Raw genomic sequence first — 23237 nt, 5'->3', positions numbered from 1 at the left:
CTTTACATTGGCGCCATCTTGATATCCACCAGGCCCCCCTCTTGAAAGTTCAGATATTTAGAACACTGGACCTTCGAAACTTCTAGCCATTAGAACTTTCAAACTTTGAAACTTTGAATCTTTGGAAATTTCAATCTGCGAAACTTTAGTACTTTGGATAGTTGAAATTGTTAACCTTTAGCAGAATTTGTGGAGCTTTGAATATATGTGATATATATCTTAAAACTCACTTTGAGCGATTTCGAACTTGGCGTCTGTGTTGTTATTTATAACATTTAATTTTGAACTTTCTTAATACATATATTTTTAATATTTTGTTAGATCGTTTTTACATAGAAATATATATTTTTTATATTTCTTATTAATTCCTTTATATTACTAATTCTCACAATTAGTCAATTATCTGAAAGGCTCTGAGCAATTAGCGTATTATTAAAAAAATTTTAATTTTTGTTAAAAATCTGAAATTGTTTAATGAAACGGTAAAAAAGGAGCTATAATTGAAGCAAACTACAAGATTAAAACGATATTGTTTACCGAATGGTAAATTGGCTATACGCCAATGGACAGCTTAGATTTTCGATGAGCGCTATCGCTAGTGTCCGCGCCATTCGAGGATGATGCTACTACCGTTGTGCGGCATATCTGACTGCACTTCAGTCGGCTGCAATCTACTGAGTGGCATGCACATGTAACATTCATCCCACGGTCGGCTCTTGCCGCGCCGCGCCGTCCGCGTGGTATTATGGAACTGACCCGGTCATGGAAACACATCGGCCTTACTGCCCGCCATTGTGCGATTCAGTGTTAAGAGGACTTATGATGTTCTGTTACATGCCGGGAGCTCCACCGCGAGTGCCCCGCGAATATGTGTCGTCTCGATCGATTAAACTCGCACGGACAAGTCCAAAGATATATACTTACTTCCAAGTACGTCAATGTTAATTTATCGCCAAACAGTTTGGCTTGATTCTTCTGAATGTCCAATTAACTTGAAATGTCTTTTACAACATTTTCTAGAATCTGGATTATAGTTCGAGACATACTAATTTCTTCTTTTTTAATATATCTGTAGCAGATTCCGTAATTTCATCGGATTCTTAAAAGAGAATTCGAGATTTTAAAGTGTCAGATCCTTAGAAGAGATTTTCGATACTTAATTTCTGTCGAGATTGAAGAAATAATTACAATATTATTGTCTTTTGTATGAAAAACATTTACATTTGCTGTTAGCACGGAATCGAAAATTACGATGGCAAGTAGACAATTTCGATATCTTCCTAAGGGCTGCACTTCCAGACGCGATAATTGCTTCAATGACATTGCTATCATAATACCGCTTAAAGCGATCTAGGAAGCGATCTACGCTCCCGTATTTTCATCCACCCCGTTGCCTGTAATTTTCGTCTACTGAATCCCGTTCTCTGACAATCCCCGCTCTATCCTGCCATGTAATCCTGGCGCGGAGACTCGCTCGGAAGATTAAGACGGATGTCGTTTATAACCTACATTGAAATGCATAATTTAATTCAGGTTAAGTGAGATTTAAACCTTGGTCAACTGGAACGGGTTTGTCTCACTTCCATCCGGCTAATTGAAGATAATACGTAGCGAGAGATCAACAGTTCGCGCGCGAGATCCGCGAACGTGTCCGCATCCGCGCATAGACGCGGAGCATCAGCTAACTGTATTTGCGTTCGAACAGCTATTTCCGGCGGGAAAATAAATATTTTAATGACATCCCGGCCCTGTCGCTGGGCTCCAAGGAATGAAATATGAACGCCCGCTGCGCTATCAGGCACAAAAGAGTGGAATCGGATTAAATGACGCCGCCCGCCGTTGGCTAGCTGTCACTTAAAAGCAGCATTTCACATTTGACATTCAATATCGCAAACAATTGCAAATATCATATTGCAATAATGCTGCGCGATGGCTTTATAATAAAAACAACGGGCATAATTACATTCACGACAACTCGGTGTTCTTATTTGCTCGCGTATATATGCGACGGCAAAAGGTAGAATGAAAAAGTGTTTTCGCAAGAGAAAATTTAAAAATTCAATATTAAAACACGGAGAATTTTAGAAAGTATTGAAATAAACAGTCGTTTGGGCAGATGCACACTCCGAAGCCTTCCTAGGTATCTTAGTGTGTGATTTCCTGGTTTGAGCGCCAGGAAATTTGTTTACAGAATATTCCGTCATGGTTCGATTAAAAAGACACCTGTATATAGATACTCAGAGTGACAACTACCCTAGGATTGTATATATATATATAACAAGTTATGAGATACGTAACGCTATTTACAAATAGTGCAGTCATTAGTTACATCGCAATTATTCTCCCTGTACAACTGTCTGTGCAAACAATAATGGAACGGACTGTGTCTCGTCGAGAACAACAATGTGTTTATATTTTCGCAAGACCTTCAATAACATTTATATACAGTTCTGGTAAATTCTCCGTGTCCGTTTGCAAATTTATGCCGTTCGCGATCGTTTGTTTTTTAATGCGTAAATCATTTCAGATATTAATCTTTTATTAAAATATTTAAGAAAATGGAATTCAGGTGTCGAAAATGTAAAATAGACATTAATAATTCGAAGAATAAAGCTACAAAGTGCCAACTTAAGATAAAGAAACCTACGAATTCATTCCAAACGAATTCATTCCAAGAAATAAAAATTTTAGAAATCGGAACCAAATTTGCGCGTCAGGAATTCAAAATGACAGAAACACCTAACGTCAGAATTTAAAAATTCCAAAAGGCAGTGAAAAAGTGTTTATACAAGAGGAAATTCAAAAATTCAAAATAATTAAAATATAGAGAATTCTAGAAAATACAGAAATCTAAGAAAATATCAAATATTTAAGGAAATGGAGTGTAGAAACAATGTTGAAACTTTAGTTTAGAATGCACATTAATAATTCTTAGAATAAAGCTAGAAAGTGCCAAGTTTAGATTTTAGATAAAAAAAATCTACGAATTAATTCCGAGACGCAGAAATTCTAGAAATCAAAGCCAAAATTACGCGTCAGGAATTCAGAATGACAGAAAAGTTAAATTCTGACGTCAGAATTCAAAGTAAAAATTCCAATGCTGTCGACATCAAGAATCCAATGCTCTTAGGATCCGTTGAATCTCTATTAGCCTCTTCAACGACTTTCCGCAGATTTTTGACGACGCGACGTACTTTTGAGCACGATATATACCTATTTCGCTCGCAGGAATTCCGTCAAAATAAACGCGGGGGCGTGGCAAGCGCTGGGTGCGCGTATCGATTCTCGGCAAGCGATACGTTTCGAACGTACGTGTTAAACAAGTACTTCCAGAATGCGATAAATAAAATTTGTGGAGCCGCGGAAGATTTTATCGAGCGGAGCGAGAGTTCACTTCGAGCGGGGCTCTCGACCGCTATCGGGAGGAGGGGGGGGATACAGAAGCTAGCGGCAGAAGGGGAGGGGGTGAGAAGGATTGTTAGAGAGGCTGGCAGAGCTTTATTCTTCAATTTTTTTTTTAGAACTTTCTTTTACATGATTGACTACCCAACCGGAATTAACAACCATTTCTGACGACTTTAATTCTTACTATTTGACCCGATTTATGCTCACCTCCGAACGAGAAATTAATGATGGATAATCTAACCACTGACTGTGTTTCATCTTCGTTTTACATTCTGACTTTATACAGATGCAACGACAATTTTTAGTTATGTATTCGTCATGCTTTCAAACTGTGATGTGGCTTTTTATAATAATTTTATTAAATTACGCTTTTCCATCTTATTTTTTTCCGTTTACATAGTTTGTTTCAACGTTTGACTTTTATGTATTTTAATCTGTTCTCTGTAATACATCAATATATTATCGTCTTTAAATGTTTTATTATGTCATGGCTGAAGAAGACTCAGTGAAGTCGAAACCTACCAATTTATCGTATATGCAAATTAAATAAGTTAATTATTTAACAACTATTGTTGCTCGGTCATTAACCCTTTTTATTTCAATAGGAACTTTATATGGAAGTCTAGGAGATTCCACGGAAACAATTATACGGGATGCCGGGGCCGGGAAGAAACGGCTCTCTCAGACGGAGCGAGAGGGCGATATTTATATTCATTAGAATGTAAGAAGTCGGGCAGAGCGCAGTTAGTCCGGTCTACTTGCAGCTCGGAGATGCTTAATGGGAGTTGCGCCCGCTGCACGATACCCATTGCGGCCATCTTGCAACTAGAAAAGTGTTGGCTCCCGTTTACGGCCGCCATTCATAATTTCTGATGTGCTATCCGCGATAAACTACACCGACTTCATTAGGAATGGGCCGCTTTCGCTAGTGGAAATGCTGAAGAATGTCTCTTTATTTTTCTTTAAATTTTCTATTATACTAATGAAATTGTGAGAGTATATGGCGAATAATCGAATCCGAATTCTTAAAAGAATTTACTGTCAAAAGAAACAACGCGAGCCTGTATATTCATATATTGTAATATGTTGACGTAATGCACGTTAAATACGGTTAGTATGGTAAACAGACACCGCATTAATTAGGTTGCAAAAGAGCTCGCTAATTCCAACATCAATATTCCATATTCATCTCTGTGAAATGCTCTTCAATAATACTCGCGTAAAATGATTTGCGCAAACCAAATCGTATAAAGTTAATCGGATAAAATGAGCCGTATGAAATTTTGCCTAAGATAATTTATAACGATACGCCTGCATTCTTGCATTTCTTGCAATCTATATTTAATTTAATATATATCAAGCAAGATATTTAATAACTTATATTTCTTTGAATTGTATAATTATAAAATAATTCAGAATTAATTTATTCAAATCTTTCCAAAATCGTGATGTGAAATGAGATAAAATCAATTAGAAGTTGCAATATTGAATTCGTATACTCGTGCGGCAGTTTTAGCATCAGCGAGGATTTTTCTCTTATCGGCTTTCCTCTCTCGACATGAAAACTAATAATATCATCATACATTATTAGTTTCGAGGTTCTAAAGAGGAAGTCGATAAGTTAACGTTCGCGAATTTGTTGCCGTAACTTTCAAGATCCGTTCTAAAGCGTTCCGATAACTTTTCCATTATGTTAATGCGTTAAGGGTGGCTTCGGTGGATGCCAGTGGGCTGAGTGCTAGCTATATTGTCAGTCGTAGGCAAAAGCCACCGGTAAAACGCGTAGGTGAGCTTGCGAGAGTTTGCCAAAATTTGCGTAACCTATTGGTTACGTTAATCCTGCGAAAGAACATTGGCCGTATCAGTTCAAGATAAATCCAATTCGAGACTGTAAAAACTAAAGTTTGCACGCGATCAGTAACAAACGTTAAGTAAGCAAGGAGAAGAAGAAAAAAATTGCAAGGATATCCTTGCGTGTAATCTATTTTTAAAATAATGAAAATGGTGAAAATATAATATTGCACTTTAAGCGAAGATGTATAAATATAAATATAACTGTATATAATATAACTACTATATAACTATATGTAAATATAACTATAATAAATATAACTATTCAGCAAACACCAAATATAACTGCCATATAACATATTATAGATGTAAATAAATATAACTTAGAAAAATAAAAATTATTTGGAAAGTAGTGAAAATGCCAGAATTTAGAAATTTAAAGAACCATACGTTCCGAAATGTAAGCGTTCAGTATTTTAGGTTGAAAAGTTTTGAACTCGTGCGAGAGAAATTGAACTTAAACCCTAATCGTGTCTTGAAAAATGTGGATATTCAAGTTTAGAATAAGTGTCCTGTAAGAGAAGGCGTACTACAAAACGCTGGCGTACTTCTTGCCAGAGCGTAATACATCTTTCGGGACATTACGATATTTTGCGAACTCTCTTCCGAAGTCCGGGGAATTCCATTAAATCTTTCTCAGCATATTAGCGATTCACAGAAATCCGTTTTGGGGGAATAGCGACTCCGCCCAGGACATCTCGTGCCACAATTGCTCCGCTTATCTTGTCGGACGAAAACTTAGCAGCTGCGTCTTCTTGCAACACGGAGGAGAAAAGGGTGTGGGCGAGGGGTGAGAGCGAGGGATCGAAGCGACCGATGGTTTACAAATCGCAGCGAATCGAGTGGGGATCGGTTTGTAACGCGCTATTTCATGGAACGACCGAGCGACTCATCCGCTGTAAATTCATGAAGCATCGATTTGTCTCTCACCGATGGCGTGGGCGGAGAGGTGGGGAGAGAAGGAAGAGGTGGTGCCGTTCGCGGTGCGGTGGTAGCTTCGTGTTTTCGTGCCCGTGCAAACGTACGGAAATAGTCGAAGACGTTTTCCCCCGCGAAACGAAGCATCGCCGCACGAGAAGATCGATGAAGCTGCGTTTCTTTGCGAGAGTCATCCGTTTCAATAAACACGCATAAAATGATTGTAGAGGATCAGAATGCAAATGAAAATAGTGCAAAGGAAAAGAAATAACGTGGAAATAGCGTAAGGGAAGAAACGAGCGGAATACTAAAATAACGTTAAAGAAGAAAATATGGAAAAGCTCTTCTCTCTCTTGGAAGTGGCGTGATAAATCAAGATCTAATTTTAAATTGAGGAAAAATGAACTTTTTTCAATTACAACAAAACGTTAATTTAATAACAAGCGATAAATATTAGCGCGCGATAAATGGCGTGGAGGTAAATCTCTCGACAAATGACGCGGTGGCCCATGAAGTTTTTCTGTGATCCTGTGATTATTGCCGACAAATCGCTTCCATTTATTAGCGTCATAAACGACTCCCGGCCGTTTCTAGAAACTCGTCCAATTAAATGCTCTAATACCTCTAACAAGCAAAATCATTGCAATTGTTTTAATTAAGTTCTCTTGATATCTAACAATCTCTATCGGGTGAAAATTGAAACAAATATAAATCCGGCAATTGCAGTAATCATTTCAAAACGAATTATGTTGTTATCATTCTCTTACACTGAAAAAAAAAATTGTTAATCCCAAAAAATATTTAATCCGATATGTTCAACTAAACATTTTAGTTAATTAACTAAACATTAGTTGTTTTAACAATTTATTTAGTTTCTTTAATCAAGAATTAATTAATTCAACTAATGTTTAGTTAACTAACTAAAATGTTTAGTTGAACGTATCGGACTAAATATTTTTTGAGATTAACACATTTTTTTTCTTAGTGTATTATGAATATAATATACTATAATATAAACTATTAATATTACTATAATATAAATTATAAATTACTATAAATCTAATTTTTTTACCGTTCTTTATTACAAAACATCTTTTTAAATATTTATCAGACATATAAAGAAAAGTCGACGGGTTAGTCTTTCGCAGATGATTCTTTCCCGCCGCTCCAAAATTGAATCTTTTTCTCTTCACATCAACTAAATGCTAACTTTATCCTTTAAGCTATCGGAGTTTGCTGCTCCACGGAGTTCCTTGTTAGTGCTTTCATGGATTCCGTCCAAAATACAATACATTTTTCGCTGTTTATTTTCCTACTTCTATTCTCCTTTCTCCTCAACCTCTTGTAAATTTGTCCTCAAAGGGGGGGGAGGGAGGAAAAGCGTATTGCATGAAGTGGACTCCCGATATTAGCAGTCGACAGTAATCGAGTCAGGACTTCCCACCGCCATCGAGTCCTCTTGCGAGCATCCAGCGAAGTCACTCGCGAATGCCTTACTGAATCCTGGCAGGCCGCGGGTTAGCCACTTAATATGGAAGGAAAGCGCCATGCACCCCTCGCTCATCCCCTATCTGCTTGCGGCCAGACGCCATCGAAGCAGACAGTAACATATCGGCCGTGCATGCCACGGATTTCGGTTCATCATTATGTAAGTCTCGAATCATGCCGTTCCCTCCCCCTTCCCCCTCCTCCCTCCTTTTGACCCCTGTTCAAGAAGGTGCCTTCTGGCGACCCGCATGAATATCCGTCTATTCAGCCGATTATGTTTAGCCGCGGTTGCCCGCAGATACCGCGTGAGGAATCGAACGTGATCCATGTGTTAATGAACTGGTTCGGCCGAGATTTCATTACATTCGGGTCACACAAATCGAGGCACTAACAAGTTAGAATTTGCGGATTACTTGTTGCGAATCGCATATTGTGACTTTTGTTCGCTTGAGAAATTTACTCTCTGAAAGTCCAAGAGTGAAATGTCACTCAAAACGAGTCAAATGCAAGTGTAACGAAAAGTGAAAATTTAGCCTGTGCACTTCGAGTGATTCGTCACTCTAAAGAATTAAATTGCACTCTATTGAGTGAAAGGGCACTTTTTTCGAGTGCAGTAGATCAGTGTCCAGGGGTGAATTATGTCATATCTATAATTTTAAGTGGAAAATTTTACTTTGTTACAATTATTTATCAGTCGATCTTCAGTGAATCGTGATTCACTATAGCTTTTAGAGTGAGATCGTATCACTCCGGTAGAGCAACCGCTTTAAAAATTTGAGTGAAAAATTCACTCCTACCTTATGAGTGTCCGCATTTACTCAAATTAGAGTGACAACCGTCTCTTTTGGAGTGACTATCGCAGTCATTCTAAATATATTAGTGGCGAAACCATGCGCTCTATGAGATTTAGAGAGCGGGATCCATAAAATCCACGAAGCTGAAGAGAAAGGGAAACCTACCGAATCCTTGGAATCACGATTGATTGTTGTAATTGAGATTGTAGATCTATCGCCTTCGCGCGAGCATGGGTTATCATGTAGTTTTTATATTTATTGCCCAAATATAAAAAGTTTCTTTCCTCTGGGAACAATCCGGTGACTGAAAAAGAATTATTTGTTCCCATAAAGAAACTTTCCTCGCTCGCGACGACGATAGTTGTTCAATTATCGCATATGAAAAAGGAGGAAAAAGATAATATTTTCTTTTCAAAGCGTGTCGAAATGTCGATTATTACTCTAGGGGTGAAAAGCAATAACCGACGTGTGGGTAAAAACAAACGAGTTTTCCGATGCTATATATAAAATTTGTCTAATGGTTTGGAGCGACCGCCATTTCTCCGTTTTCCTCTATTTTCAGCGCGATACCTCCTCTCTCCCTCCCTCCCACCCTTCCCTCCTCTCTCTCTCGGTCGATCTTTCTTTCCTTTTCCTTCTTCCTTCTTTATATCTCCCCTCCATCGTCCAGCGCTCTTTCAACTCGCTGTTTCCTTTCCCCACAGAGTTTGAAAGAACTTAAAATAAACGGCGTGCTCGTTGCGACGGCTGCAACTTTCGCTTCAGACGATACTTTCCGCTGTTTCTCATCGTCATTGTTGTTGGCCGGTACGTCGAGATCTTTGTTTCCCCGCGTATTGAAGGAGCCGTCGACTGCCGCCCGACTCTGCTTACGTGGTTTTAATAGGTCTTCGAGACGACAAAGGCGCGATGAAAGCAGATAATGGATATTAATGACGTTAAAACGGTTCAGCGAATTCGGCAGACGCTTATGCCTCTGAGTTAAATTTTCTGGGGGAGGATTAGCGTAGGTACTGTACGGATCCGGAATTCAAGAGACTTTAGATTCAAAACGTCTAGCACTCGATACAGTTAACATCCGAGAAATGTAGTTTCTAAAAGCCTCAGAAATGCGAATAAACCAATTCCGAAGAGTTTCCTCAGAGAGAGAATTCAGGGAATCTCGAAGGTAGGATTTATAGATTTTTTGAGACATTCAAAATTGAAAGTAAAAGTGATTTTGAAAGTAAAAGCAATTATCACTCAAACGATCTGAAATTGTTTGATCTTTACAATCATTACTTTTCCTAATCATTTTGTTATATTTCTCGTCCGATAAGGAATTGATACGCTTTAAAATTTCCACGCCGTCTTATAAACTTATCCGTCTTTATGTCCTGTATAAATAAATGATGTGTGTGATGCGATGCCGGTTAAACGGAAGTAGCAATAAAGAGACGAAGCGAGACTGACTGGGGCAACTTTTACGACACGAGCCATTAGACGCGCGGCCTTTGAGGACGAGCGATGTATTTCACGAAACTCGAGAACATGACGGAAACGCACGGTTTCGCTTTCTGACGTAACAAAGCCAATTTCTTTGGGGCGTCCACGCGGTCGATCGTAACGCTGCTAACGGGCCGAACTTCCCGGGTGATCTGAACTTTTTTCGAAAACGTCGATTATCACCGGCGGACTTTTTTCTCGCCTGGGGAACAGCGGAGTTCTCGAAGTTTATTTATCGAAGTTTCCTAATGAAGCGACGATGTATCGACAAATTTTTTATTAAGCACACTTTAAAACTTCAATTTTAATATTGATAAAAGTGATGAGGACATCGAAGAGTGTTCCCAGCGTCATCTCAGGAGTTAAACAGGATGATAAAATAAGCTTAACCTGTTTCATTTCGCCGATAGCATCTCTCTCTCTCTCTCTCTCTCTCTCTCTCTCTCGCCCAAGTTTCACGGAAAAGAGGGAAATCCAACTAAGGAAGTTTTAAAGGAAACCGTACTGTGTAAGCGGCCACCGACTCCCTTGAACCGATTAAGAGCTCCTGCCATCTTTTGTTAGATGTTTTCGGAGAGCTTGAGATTCTGCAGGTTTCTTTATACATTCGGAACCTCGGTACCGCTACGCGGATTCTCGATTAATAAAACTAAAAATCTTAAATTTTTAGATTTATGAAATATATATTATACTTATGACATGCGGGTTTGTCGTATAATTTAAAATATTTAATTTTAATAAATAATAAGAGATTAAAGTTATTCACTAAGCATTTAATTTTTTGTTAATAAAGCAGCAGATATTATCAACAAATTGATAAATGTTTTTAATTTTGATAATAGAGAGTTTCGATTGATTTATGATATATATATTCAATGTCTTTCAACATTCATGACTCTGTGCTCCGCTAATCGTCCCTCATTTATTACGTCTCTCCTCTTTGGCCTTCATAAACGCCCAGCGGCGTCATTGAGGGGCCGTTGTTACGGATTTATGGTACCTTCATCGTGAGAGGCGGAAAAATCGGCCCCACGCGGCCGCTCCGACGTTTTAATTTGAAACCGCTCGCGGCGCGGTTGGTAAACAAAACTTATTCCCAGTGCATTTCGACTGGCGAGAGCATGCGAAAAGACCGCGGTCTGGCGATGAGAGATGTGCCGAGACTGCACGAATAAATCGGAACCGTCCAGCCGGCCGCGCGTTAAAGGGGTTGCTCTCCGCGTAAGATATGTTCGCTATCTTAAATATTGGAACTTCACTGGAGTGTGTAAACGTTACAATATTCTCTTTTCCCACGGTAAGATGATGTTTGTGATGTGAATTGTAGATACGAGTAAACTTCCAAAAACTATCCACGTTCTATTTACGTATTCTTCGGTGAAAATGTTGTAAATAATTTCAAAATAAATTCTTTAAACGGATTTTTACGGATGAAAAAGATGAAGGTTAATAAAAATAATAGAATAAACATATTTCATAATATTATTAATTAATACGTAATTTTTATTTGCAAATTTATATATGTTTAGTTACGTAAATAGATCAAAGAATAAAAAAATATTTAATCATTATACATATAGCTTTATTTGAACATTTTATTTGAACATTTTGCGAATATGTAATGATTAAATATTTTTTTATTTCTTTGACACATTTACATAGCTCAACGTATAGGTTTGCAAATAAAAGTTATGTATTAATTAATAATATCACCAAATATTTTATTATATTTCTCTTTATATTGGCAATTGAGGGAATCCGCCCCTCCCCGAAAACACTGATCTAACTTATACTTATTTCTAAATTAAAATTAAGATTTAGTCCAAGTTGGAAATGATACTTTCATAAAAGTAATGCGTTACTATTACCGTTACTTTTTGTACAAAGTATAACTCGTTACCGTTACTCGTTAGGGGAGAAAAGATGCTAGAAGAGCATAAGAGGAAAGCTTCCCTCGTATATAAAGTACATACAAAGTATTTTTCAATATTATACATGTATAATACTTTATTATTAAAACTTTGTATTTTTCTTACATATACTTAATATTAATGAATGTAAAGTAATATAAATTATGTAAATTGTACTTTTGTTAACTATCTTTAAGCGCTCTATATCGGAATATTTCTATTCAATCAAGAATACCTAATGCGCGCGACCAGCGCGTGATCAATTACCTATATAATATAAATTATAATAAATAACTTATATAACGATTAAAGAAATAATCGATTTGAGAATAAAAAGTTACGGAGTTGAATTTTGCACTAGATAAGAGTATTTTGTATTTTCTCCCACTATTATTTTATAGCATTATATGTGTAATTGTTAAATGGCGTTTCATATGTACAATTTTATAATACGAACCACGATTTTCTCTCTTATTTCTCAGGCTTCTGCTACTCATAGATATACATGAGTGAAATAGGAGAAAGTATACGTATACGTTTGAGTGAGAAAGGATGAGAATGAAGGCGAAAAATACGAAGCTAAAGGAGAGGGGAGAGGGGGGTTGGCTTTCAGCGATCGCAACCCCTGCGGCGCTGTAAAATATCGGAAAATTCATTAATGCTCGATCTACGGTGCACAGTCAAATAAATCTCGCCGGAGGGCGAGATTTACAGAGGCGGAGGGAAGCAATATGGCGACGTACCGAATATGCGTCGACCGTAAGGAGAATCTCAAATGCTAGCTTTCTCACCTCCGATATTCAGATTCGTATCCGCGAGCAGACAATCCAAAAGAGGATCAGAAATCGCGAGCAAGCGAGGGTTTGAAGGATCCAAGGATTATCTTTACATATGACGAAACAGAGAATAGTAAATTCGGCGTTCGAATTCAATTGACATTTGATCCCACACCCACGTCGGAACTTATATAGGCGGAGAGCAAGCTCTAAAAGAATTAAACATACTCATCGCTTCAGAAGACCGGTTATTTGCCTTCCATTAATTTGCAGGATTCAAAGAGACATCGTAAGAATTTCTTCTAACGATTCACTCCCATGAAAGGCAAATTTATACAGCGTTTACGGAATAAATAATTTTCGTGTTTACTTACGCATCTCTCGACTCGCAGCGATATTCATGCTCTAAAAAAATGCGTAATTATGCGAATAATTAGGCTATATAAAGTTCATTCAACTTCTCGTTTATTTAGTCGTTTTAGTTTTCCATGCATCTAACAAGTTATCTCAAGTTAAAATATGTCGATTAAAATCGAGAAAAACTAATTATTATTATTTTTTACTTTAGAATGATCAAAAATTGCTTTGTTTTTACTTTTACTTCAACAATAATAAGAACAGCTTAATTATTTCAGCCTAATAAACGCAGGCGCTGAGGCGCATTCGCGAATAGATTGCAGAGAGGAGGGCTTAGGTTAAAATTAACAAGCGAAAATCGCTTCACATTCGGAAATGAAGTACGCGTGCATATGAATGCATCGCCGATATAATTATATACGTACTTCGGTGAGGGCACTAAGCACAAAGTACTGCAAGTACGTGCGCCCTTCTATCCACCTTCTCTCTCTCCCGCTCTGCCGTGCTCTTTCCTTTCTTGGATAAAGCACGATGGAAGAGAAATTGGTCTCGTTGGAACCGTAGAACGACAAGGCGGTACAAAGGCTCGTGTTGGCTCTGGCGACTTTCTCGAGTACCACTCGTGCACACGTTTTCTACTCTAGCTTCACTCAACCCCAAAGCAGAGAGAGAGTTCCACCGAGGAAGGTATAGTAGTCATCAACGCACGCTTTATCCCGCAAATCCCGACGTATCTTTCGCGGGATGGTATAATTTCGAGACGCGTAATAGTAATTCCGTGTTTGCGGTTTCTCCTTTAATGCGCTCGTTAATGAGTTAAGCTCGTCGTTGAGATAGAAACAAAATTAAAACATATCCACCGAATTTTCCAACAAAGCGTTTGTATCGCTCTGAGGGAGGAAGCAACGCGATAACTCCGACGTATCGCATTGCTTGAATTATTTTGTGTTGGGAAGTGTAATTATCACAACGCGTGAATATTTTCTATAAACTGGGAAATAAAGAGAGTTCGCGGAATTAATAAAGTTTAATACTGGACAATACAGAGTTTCCATAAAGTTTCGAGAATTTCAGAGAACGCCGTGTGTATCAAATTTATATTATGTTCTTTAATTTATTTTTTGCAATGACGACTCGCAATATTGATCTCGCGAGATAACGAGACCGCCGCAATTGCGTAATTGCGGTATCCTTGAACCGAGCTTGCTTTAACGGGTTAATGCCTACCCGAGAAAACGCTGAGGAAATCCAGTGCTGCTTATCGTGTTTATCTGAGGAGATAAGAAGTGTACTTCACAAACAGCGATAAAAAGATTAACCTATTTCCACATTAGGAGGGGGACATAGATAAAGAAGATACGCCACATTCTCGCGGAAGTTAACTTATAAGCGAATTATATCATATTCAGACCAGATTATTATATCTGAAATATTTTCAACACGAAAATTAAATTGAACGTTAGAAACCTAAGATTGCGATTCAACCAAATTTTCCCTAATTTTACCTTAAACTGTTTGAGTCATAAGAAATTTAGAAGCTTTATGAAAAAGGAACATTAGGCAGTATCGATTTCTTTTCCATGAATATTTTTATATCGGTTTTGATCTCATGCGAAACGTGGGGGAAATTCTAAAGTGGATATCGAAAAATGAGAGTTCAATTCAAAATCATATTCCGTCATGGAAATGCAATAGAAAAAAAATTTTCAGCTCATGGCGGATGTATCGCGGCGTGAAACAAACGGGCTGATACGGCGCGATGGTGCGGTTTTGCGAGCGATACCTCTCGTAGCAAGCAGGCGATAGCCCCCGCCGGTCAATTCGATTTGGATATCTTGCAGATATTTCCATACGTTCATAAATGGCCTGGCGACGCGAGTTTTAACCCACTCGAGCCGACGGTATTGTAAAACGGTGAATACGCACGTTGGCGCGGCGGGGCGACCGACCGAGCGACCGACTGGCGGAATGAATATATACGAACGCAAGGGGGGAGGAATGAATTTATAACGCGCACGCGAAAGCCGAACCCAACGTGACCGTTCCTTCCACCGTGACGCCGGCCCTCGCGTAAATCGATGGCAGCTGTTTTACGCAGTTGACCGTGCGGAAAAGCTCGTTGCAGAGCCGAATGCACCCGCATAATCGCGCGAGCCCGCGCGAGATGGGACGAGACGGGACGGTCGATCCGATCCTCCCTTTTTTTCGAGTTGGATAGTCCATGTTTCGTTTGCTATAGCGAGGGAAAATCCGGAGGAAAGTTTCAATTCATCCGGGATATTTTTCCCATTTTTGTCGAAGGATTATTCCACCTGCAGGTTATCCGGACTTCGAATATGAGGATCATCGTGTTCGCGAATTATATACAGTAGAGATGTAAAATACTTTGGTGTTACTCGCTTTTATACTTTGTACGCCCGCAATGATAAGTTATGTGAATAAAAAATTTCCCATTAAATTTGTTAAGTATGAGAACATTTCGTTCCTAAATTGAATCAATCTAATTGGAAGTTATAATAGAAATGGTTATTAAATTCGAGTAAACATCATTATAACCAAAATAGTACAATCAAGCTGAATATTGATCTGTGTAACTCAAAATAGTATTTTAAGCTGAATATTGATCTGTATAACCCAAAATATAAGTTTAAACTGAATTATGAAGATTCTGCTACATCGCGATCTTAAATTTCTCATCTAATTCAATAATTTGTCAGAAACAGATGAGTTAGCATTGAGTCACTTCTCAATGTGCCCGAACTTTGTAGATTGGATCCAGTTTCGGTATCGATACCAAATGACTTCCGCGACAATACTATTACTCCTATTCTTCCGTAACCACTCTCGCACTCACCTTCGGCCTGATGGGGAGCGTAGATGTTGAGGTACAGACAGTCCTCGCTCTGGTTTCTCAGGTACGGCAAGTGTCTCTCCAGGTACTCGTACCTGCCCGGTTTTACTTCCTCACGAAGATTCGGCAAGACTTGCGGGCAAACTGGGGCGAATTCCTGCGACTGCCGCACCCCCCTCCACGGTTGCGGTGAGCGTGGCGGAGAAAATCTGAAGGATCCCACGGGAGGCTCCGCGTAAGGAACTCCTAAAACACAGGGGAGAGGACTGCCTTGCACACTGGTTCCATAGATTCACGGCGTAATACCAAACTAATACGGTAACTGACATCTCCATTACAAAACAAATGTGTTTGAGGAAACAAACTATTCACCGGTGCTTGCTATTAATAGCGTTAAATGTATTTTTGAAAAAGGATTTACGTCAGTGCCACTTAACTTCGCCTCTCATTAAGCTGAATATCGTTTCTCTGCATATCAGTTGAAATTTAATTATAATTAAATTCCAATGTAATTTTATTTAACACAATTAAATATCAATTCCCATTTAAATTCTATCCGACCTCGATTCGGTTTTCAATTTAATCAAATTTCGTGATTGCAATTCCCATCGGTGCTTTTTAATTCAGTTATTTTTATCAAGGTTGACAGGTTTTTAGCGAGAAGCGACTCAAGTGCGCGGATCAACCTCAAGAAAGGCTCGGCTTTGCATATACGGATGCACACGCGGATGCAATTTGACGCGTGGCGGTGCAAGTTGACGGACGCCACGCAGCGCAGCGTCGAGCGAGTCGAGTCGAGAGCGAAGACGGAGAAAACCAGAGGGGAGAGATGTGCCATGCCATGCCGCGAAGAGACGGCAGTAATATCTGTTCCCGAAATACACGGACGCGCGCGGGCGCGCGCGCTCCTCGTTTTGGATCCTTTGACGTATCGGGATTCTCAAAGCGCGGATATATGCAGCTGCCAGGAAACTTTTGCTCACTGACCGGAGCCGAGTTCCCTCGGAGTATCGGAACGTTATCGAGATACCGTTGTAGTAGGTTGTTGCATATGAAACGACGGCTTTGCGTCAACCAGCTTGGCGCATGGCGTCTCCATCGAGTTAAATGTAATCGATATAAATGGTATATGGTTCGGTTGTTTTCTATGCATCTTTTCTTCGAAGGATCAACGTCCATTTTTAGCATTAAATGTAACGCAACGGGAAAGTTAAAGGTTCTCGCGAAGCAATGAATCATTTCTTATCTACCTATATGTAAACGATAATTCTTTATAATTAAACGTAATGGCGTTTTGAAACTTACCGAGAAAGACGTCGACCAGCTGCAAATTGTGATTGGTTCTGGGTTGGACCACCATGCCGCGTAATCGGCCTTCCTTGACGCGCACCTCCCTCGTTATTCTTTCCTGAGTGTCGTGAAAAGAGTGTCGCTGATGGTAACCATATTGATCCCGTGATTCATGAAAGTCGCGGTGCTCCGTAAGAATTTGCGTGCAGGCCAACAATAGTAGGCCCACTAATTCTATTCGCAACATTTTGGACATTTGCCACTCGTTTGTTGATTTCCACAACACCAAGTTCAGTGCTTTGGAAATTGTCTCACCAAATTTATTAATGCTTAGCAATTTAGTCAAATCTGAGATTCTTCATTTCGTGATAATAACTTAATATTTATAAGAATAGAGCACTCAGTCCGAATTATCACCAAATTTGTTGCAATTTCTAGAACAACTCAGCGTTTTTTTTTCGCGAAAGAAACACTGTGCGAAAAAAATCACAGAAGTAGAAAAATATTGTAGAATATAATCTTTAAGAAACTCACAATGGTACGAAGCGACAACTGCGACGTAGCACACACACTCGCGATTGAAGTAAAAATAATTTTTCCGGCTGCCGCTCAGAACTGGATGCGAAGGAGAACGACTGCTCTTTCGGCCGTCGTTGGAACTTTTCACTTCGTAGCTTCCGCTGCCTTACGCGGATTGAGAAGCGTTACTTTTCTACACGTGCGGAGCTTCACATTTTCGTAGCTATCGAACAATTTTCGGGACGCCACTCCAATTTTATCCGAGTTACAATTTATTGCAGAGTTCATTGATATTTCGTATCTGTATTTTCGAACTTTTAAACATCCCCGTCGGCCAATCAGCCGGGACTTTGTGCATCAAACAAACACGTGTGTTTTATATTTGGCGCGATTAACGTATAATTCTGTTCTGTACAGCTTTGCTGCGTTTAAATCAAATTTTTTTCCTATTAAAATTATTTTTTTAAAAGCAGATTTAAAATGTATAAAGATACATGTTCTAAAAATTATAATAAAAATTTGAATAACACATCTGAATAATAGTAGAATATACTTCTCTATTTTACTATGAAAGTATAGTTAAATAGTTACATTTATCATAAAAGTATAGTTAAAAGTGTAAATAGACATAGTGTTAAATAGTCATATATAGTTATATTCCTAGTATATATAGTTATAATTGTAGTTATAATCGTATATAATTGTAGTTATAGTTATAGTTATAAATACAGATACAGCTATAACTATAGTTACGGTTATAGTTATAGCTTTATTTTTAGTTTTCTTCTGTAGTCAAAGACTTCTCCCATTAAACTCGAAAGGATTGAAGTTCAATGTATCCATATTCACGGGCTTACGAGCGATGGTATTTTCAATTATCTTATTTTGAAATGTTTCTTGCGACTGTTTTAGTAGACACAGCATTCCTCGGCTGTATTTAAGCGAAAGGAATCGCGCGCACCGAGAGAAAACGAGCTGGCGCGCGTTCGTGATGGCGATCGAGAAGCACGGGAGAGAGAGAGAGCGAAGTTTACCAACAGGCGGCGCGTTCTATTTGGGGCGAAGAGTACGTGCAGTCGCGCGAGCCGTCGCTCTCTCCTCGTACGTGCGTTCACCCTTGTTTGTCCCGCCAAGAATATCGCCTCCAGGAGGACATCGCCGCGCGCGTCGCCGCGTTTAGACCTTTCAACTTATAACGTCAAGAACTCCAACTGCAGTGCGTCGAAATTATTAAACGAACAGTTTATATAAAATGACTTCCTGAAAGTTTTTCTTAACGATACATACTTCGTCGAAATGTTTCTATCCAGAATATTTTGTGGAGTCGTAAGGAAAAATTTTGCACCTAAGAACGTCACCGATATTTTTACATGGGCATAAAACGACGTAAAAAACTTTATAAAACGTCGCACGTTAACATCGAGCGGCAAGTCGCGTTCGCGCAAAATTCGATCGCGTGACGGGCGAAGTGCTCATTTCCCAGTATCGCGATAATAGTTTGCTCGCAGTTTTGCGATATACGCGAGCGTCTCGTAATTTACGTCGGATAAATGACGTTGAGTTCGAAACTAACCTGGGAAAATGCAAGACAGAGAGAGAGAGAGAGAGAGGGAGCGCCAACCAACTAAATCCGATATTTGTGACGTTTACGGTGGGCAAACTTTTGAAGACTTGAACACGCCGCACGATTTTCAGACCATATCAGCTCTACCTGTCAAGCTGGTGTAGTCTGCAACACCAGTTCCCAAGTTTTTTGAATCCCTTTTAACGTAATATTTTCACTATAAATTCCTCGAAATTCGAAATGCTATTCTACTTCGATATATTAACTTTTCTAATAAATAACATTGTTATTAAAACATTTAGTAAGAAAATATATAATTTTTATGGCTTATTTAGACATGATTATAAACAATCCCAAAATTTCGAAGGATTTTTTAATGGTAGGACGTAAATTATTTTTAATAATGGTAATTTATTATTTCCACGCTATAACACAAATAGAAAATCTATTAAATAAAATAAAGAAGTCGTGTATACGTGGTAGTACATAATTTTGAAAACATAATAAAGAAAAAGATGTTATCAAAGTTTTCCTGGAAATTTTTGCGAGAAGATTCACACTAGTGAAAAAGCCGTCAACGTTATTTTTAACGTTGACGATGACAACTACAGCCTCCTCGACGAACAGAGCCGAATTGTACATTTTCGCATCGACGAGCGCTTCTCAGGGTGAGAACTCAATAACAGTTGATGCGCTCGATATGTTGCCACTGCACGCGTGAACGTTTCGTTTTATTTCCCTATTTACATGTTCGTCAAACAGGAAAACATTTATTAGAGTATTTTTTGTCTTTGTAATATTCAAACAAAATGTATTAAAAGATATTTTATTAAAAGGTATTTTTTAAGATAAAAAAAATTATACAGTATATTTATACAGCGGTGTATTAAATATATTATCTATATATTTTTAATTTGTATATTTTCTAACGAGGTCAACTTCATTCATATTCCGCAACAATAGCGTATAAAATAAAATATTTTTGACAAATTTTTTTTATTTCCTGGCGTTGTTAAGGGATTAAGGATTGAACGAGCGAGCGTAAGCGATTATTGCGGCAAATCCTATTTTGCCGACCGCTTGTGGTGGATAAGCTTATAGGAATTCACCGCATCCATCATTAATACTTCTTTTTACTTTCGCCGATGTTTATGATAGATTTTTCGAGAGGTGAGAAAATCCCGCCACGGTTATCCCGCCTCCGTTATCATACCGCTATTGTATCTCTTGTTCGGAAAAAAATTTTATTTCACGAATTTTGTAAAAAAAATTGTTTTTTCGGGCAAAAATGTATACCCGAAATTGCGGCAAATTGTTACGCTGTTACGTTGTACAACAATTTCTATTTTTAGAGGTTCTCGCGTCGCAAAAATAGTCGAGGACGGACTCTTTACCCCTTTTCGCATGTCCGACAAAAGATTTCTATAGCACGGCAACAATAAATCTCGCTTCCTTTCACGTATTCCTGATTCACGTATCTCCTTTAACAACAATGATAAATTTAATTTGAGTAATTACACTCCACATTCCAATCACATCGTTATCGCCGAACAATTTGGATTGGACAATTAAAACTGTTAAAAGTGTCACATATATATATATATATATATATATATATATATATATATATATATATATAAATTAAAGCCCGACATTGACGATTGTTGAATAATCAGACACACTTATGTTATTTCTTTCGCGACAAAGGCACACGTCGAAAATTCGTTTTGTCTCGACGAAACTTACGAGTAGACTGAGCTGGCTCATATGCGCGAAGAGCTCTTCTAAAATTAAATCGCGGATGAATCTTCGAACGGAGCGCCACGCCGCGCGCCGCCAAGGTGAAGCAAATTTCGAGGCGAAAACTTTCGTTTTCGTCAAATCGTCTCTGTTGTTTGAAATTTGTCCGCATATGCACGGCTGTCTAGAAGTAGAGAGGTGCATCGAGTTGAGAGGATCGAGGATACTTGCGCTCCGGATGCTTGTTTGCTCATTGATCCGCGAGAACGCGGAAAGCACGAACTTTCGTAGTTTGAAAGATGTGCTCTCGAGATCAATTTGATAAATAATAGCGATATTGCATGCGTCGATCTTTGTATGAATTGCAGAAGAAATATTAAAACTGGAATTATACATGAAATAAATCTGGCGACAAAAAATTTTAATAAGTTTAACGAAATTTTAACAAGTTTATGTTGTTTTGAAATAAAAATCTGTAAAAGTTTTTTTTCAATAATTTTATATATTAAATTGTCAAGTAACTATTTTATATTATTTCTCAAAATCTTAAAATAATGTTTACAACTGGCTCTATTAATGCTATTAATTAATTCTTTATATATATATATATATATATATATATATATATAAACAATTATTAGTTCAAGTTAAATCTAAAGTTGAAATAATGAAACTGATTTGGCCCTAGTTGGGTAGAACTCAATTTTGATGCAAAACTTGAATTTAACTTTAATCCAGTTCAACCATTTTTTGCAAATTTTTTACAAATTTCAACTTTCTCTCAAGCTAAACAAATCTACTTTAATGCATAATTCGGAGTTCCAGATAAATGCACGAAACTCTCGGAGGAAGTCGCCGGCGAGCTTAATGCGCGTAAGGGGTTCGCAAAATTAGTTTTGTATCCGAATTATCTGCTTTGCGTCTACGCACATGTATTCACAGCGTATTCACGGGACGTAACGACGTGTTAAATCTACGATAAGAAGGCTTTGAGGCAATCCCCCTCGGGACGCGGGTAGCTGGTTCCGTAGATGGGTAGCTCCTCTTCAGAATCATCTCATTTACGATAATAAACTTAGCTCATCTCGCAGACACAAAGAGGATGAGGAAAGGGTAGATGCTGTCTAGGAACCTCGCCTAGATGGATTTTATAACTGGAAGTTTAGCTCTTTACAGTTTAGAAACTTTCGAAGGGGTAAAGCGGGAGAGAGAGAGAGAGAGAGAGAGAGAGAGAGAGAGAGAGAGAGAGAGCAGGCAATGCCCTAAATTTTTAGATCTTGTAATTTTCTGAGTCCTTGATACAGGATCTAAAATCTTTTTTCTATACTTACGGAGCATAACATATTTGTTCTCTCCCTCTCTCGATCTCGCTCTTGCCTTCACCACACGTGTGTCACATGAAATCCTCGTTTGCGGATTATCGGATTTTATCGAAATACGTGTAATCGTTTAGACACATGGGTCGCCGAAATGCAATTTCGTCCGTTCGTCCTTCTACTTTATAATATAAGGATTTGCCGCGACGTCGACCTCAAAGCCGCCTTCATAAGTTTGATATATTATTCAGAATAAGCCGAATCTCGGGCGTACTTATTTTGCGGGCCAAGTTGATAGCAAGAAGGATCATAAGGATCTTCGCCATATTCGCCGTTCCATAATGCACAACGGGACGATGTTCTCGCCGCGGGATTGTGCCAAAACGATGAGATGTCATATCTTTTGTTTCTCTCTCGAAGCATCAGTGCTTTATATCATATTTATTGTTTCCAATTTAAATGTTATATGATTATATTTGTTATGTAATGTATATCATATTTATTATTATATATTATTCTAGTTTTTATTATTAGATACACTAAAAAAAAAAGCTGTTGCTTCAATTAAAATGCTATCACGGGGTGCCAAAAACATAAGTAGTTTATTCAAGTGTATTATTATTAGACCCAATCTGGATTATGAAACCAATAATTTAATTATTGATTTATCCAGATATTGGGTCTAATAATAATACAATTGAATAAACTAATTATGTTTTTGGCACCCCGTGATAGCACTTCAATTGAAGCAACAGCTTTTTTTTCTCAGTGTATAATATATATATATTTTATTTTTATTTATTTTTTTTGCGTAAGAAAAAAGCAAGAGAAGAGAGTTTTATAACTTTTTTTATTTAAGTTGTATATTATAAATGTACACAAAACGGCGTTAGTATTTTACAAAAGTGGAGGTTCATTTATGTTCTATCTCTTTCGCCGAGAACGGAAAGTCATTCGAACGTAAAACTGGCTG

The 23237-nt window shown here is 38.2% G+C and overlaps 1 protein-coding gene across 12 annotated transcripts in view; it reads right to left on the bottom strand.

Moving 5' to 3' along the window:
• Window positions 1-20945, bottom strand: part of LOC112468442 — a 51500-nt gene extending 30555 nt beyond the window's left edge. The window contains exons 1-4 of one of the 12 annotated variants that reach the window (XM_025037615.1): window positions 20891-20945; window positions 20603-20689; window positions 17141-18090; window positions 15839-16081 (exon numbers count right to left, since the gene is read on the bottom strand). In XM_025037615.1, coding sequence (XP_024893383.1) covers window positions 15839-16081; window positions 17141-17381 — 484 coding nt within the window. In that variant the 5' untranslated portion in view covers window positions 17382-18090; window positions 20603-20689; window positions 20891-20945. Of the gene's footprint in view, window positions 1-15838; window positions 16082-17140; window positions 18091-20602; window positions 20835-20861 lie in introns of those variants that run through there. The other 11 variants (XM_025037616.1, XM_025037614.1, XM_025037621.1 and 8 more) reach the window with 11 other exon arrangements.
• Window positions 20946-23237: the final 2292 nt, after the last annotated feature.

The sequence above is a fragment of the Temnothorax curvispinosus genome, unplaced genomic scaffold (assembly GCF_003070985.1).
Source record: "Temnothorax curvispinosus isolate PA1 unplaced genomic scaffold, ASM307098v1 QBEX01018473.1, whole genome shotgun sequence".
Taxonomy (NCBI): domain Eukaryota; kingdom Metazoa; phylum Arthropoda; class Insecta; order Hymenoptera; family Formicidae; genus Temnothorax; species Temnothorax curvispinosus.
This window is presented reverse-complemented; position numbering and strand designations above follow the sequence as displayed.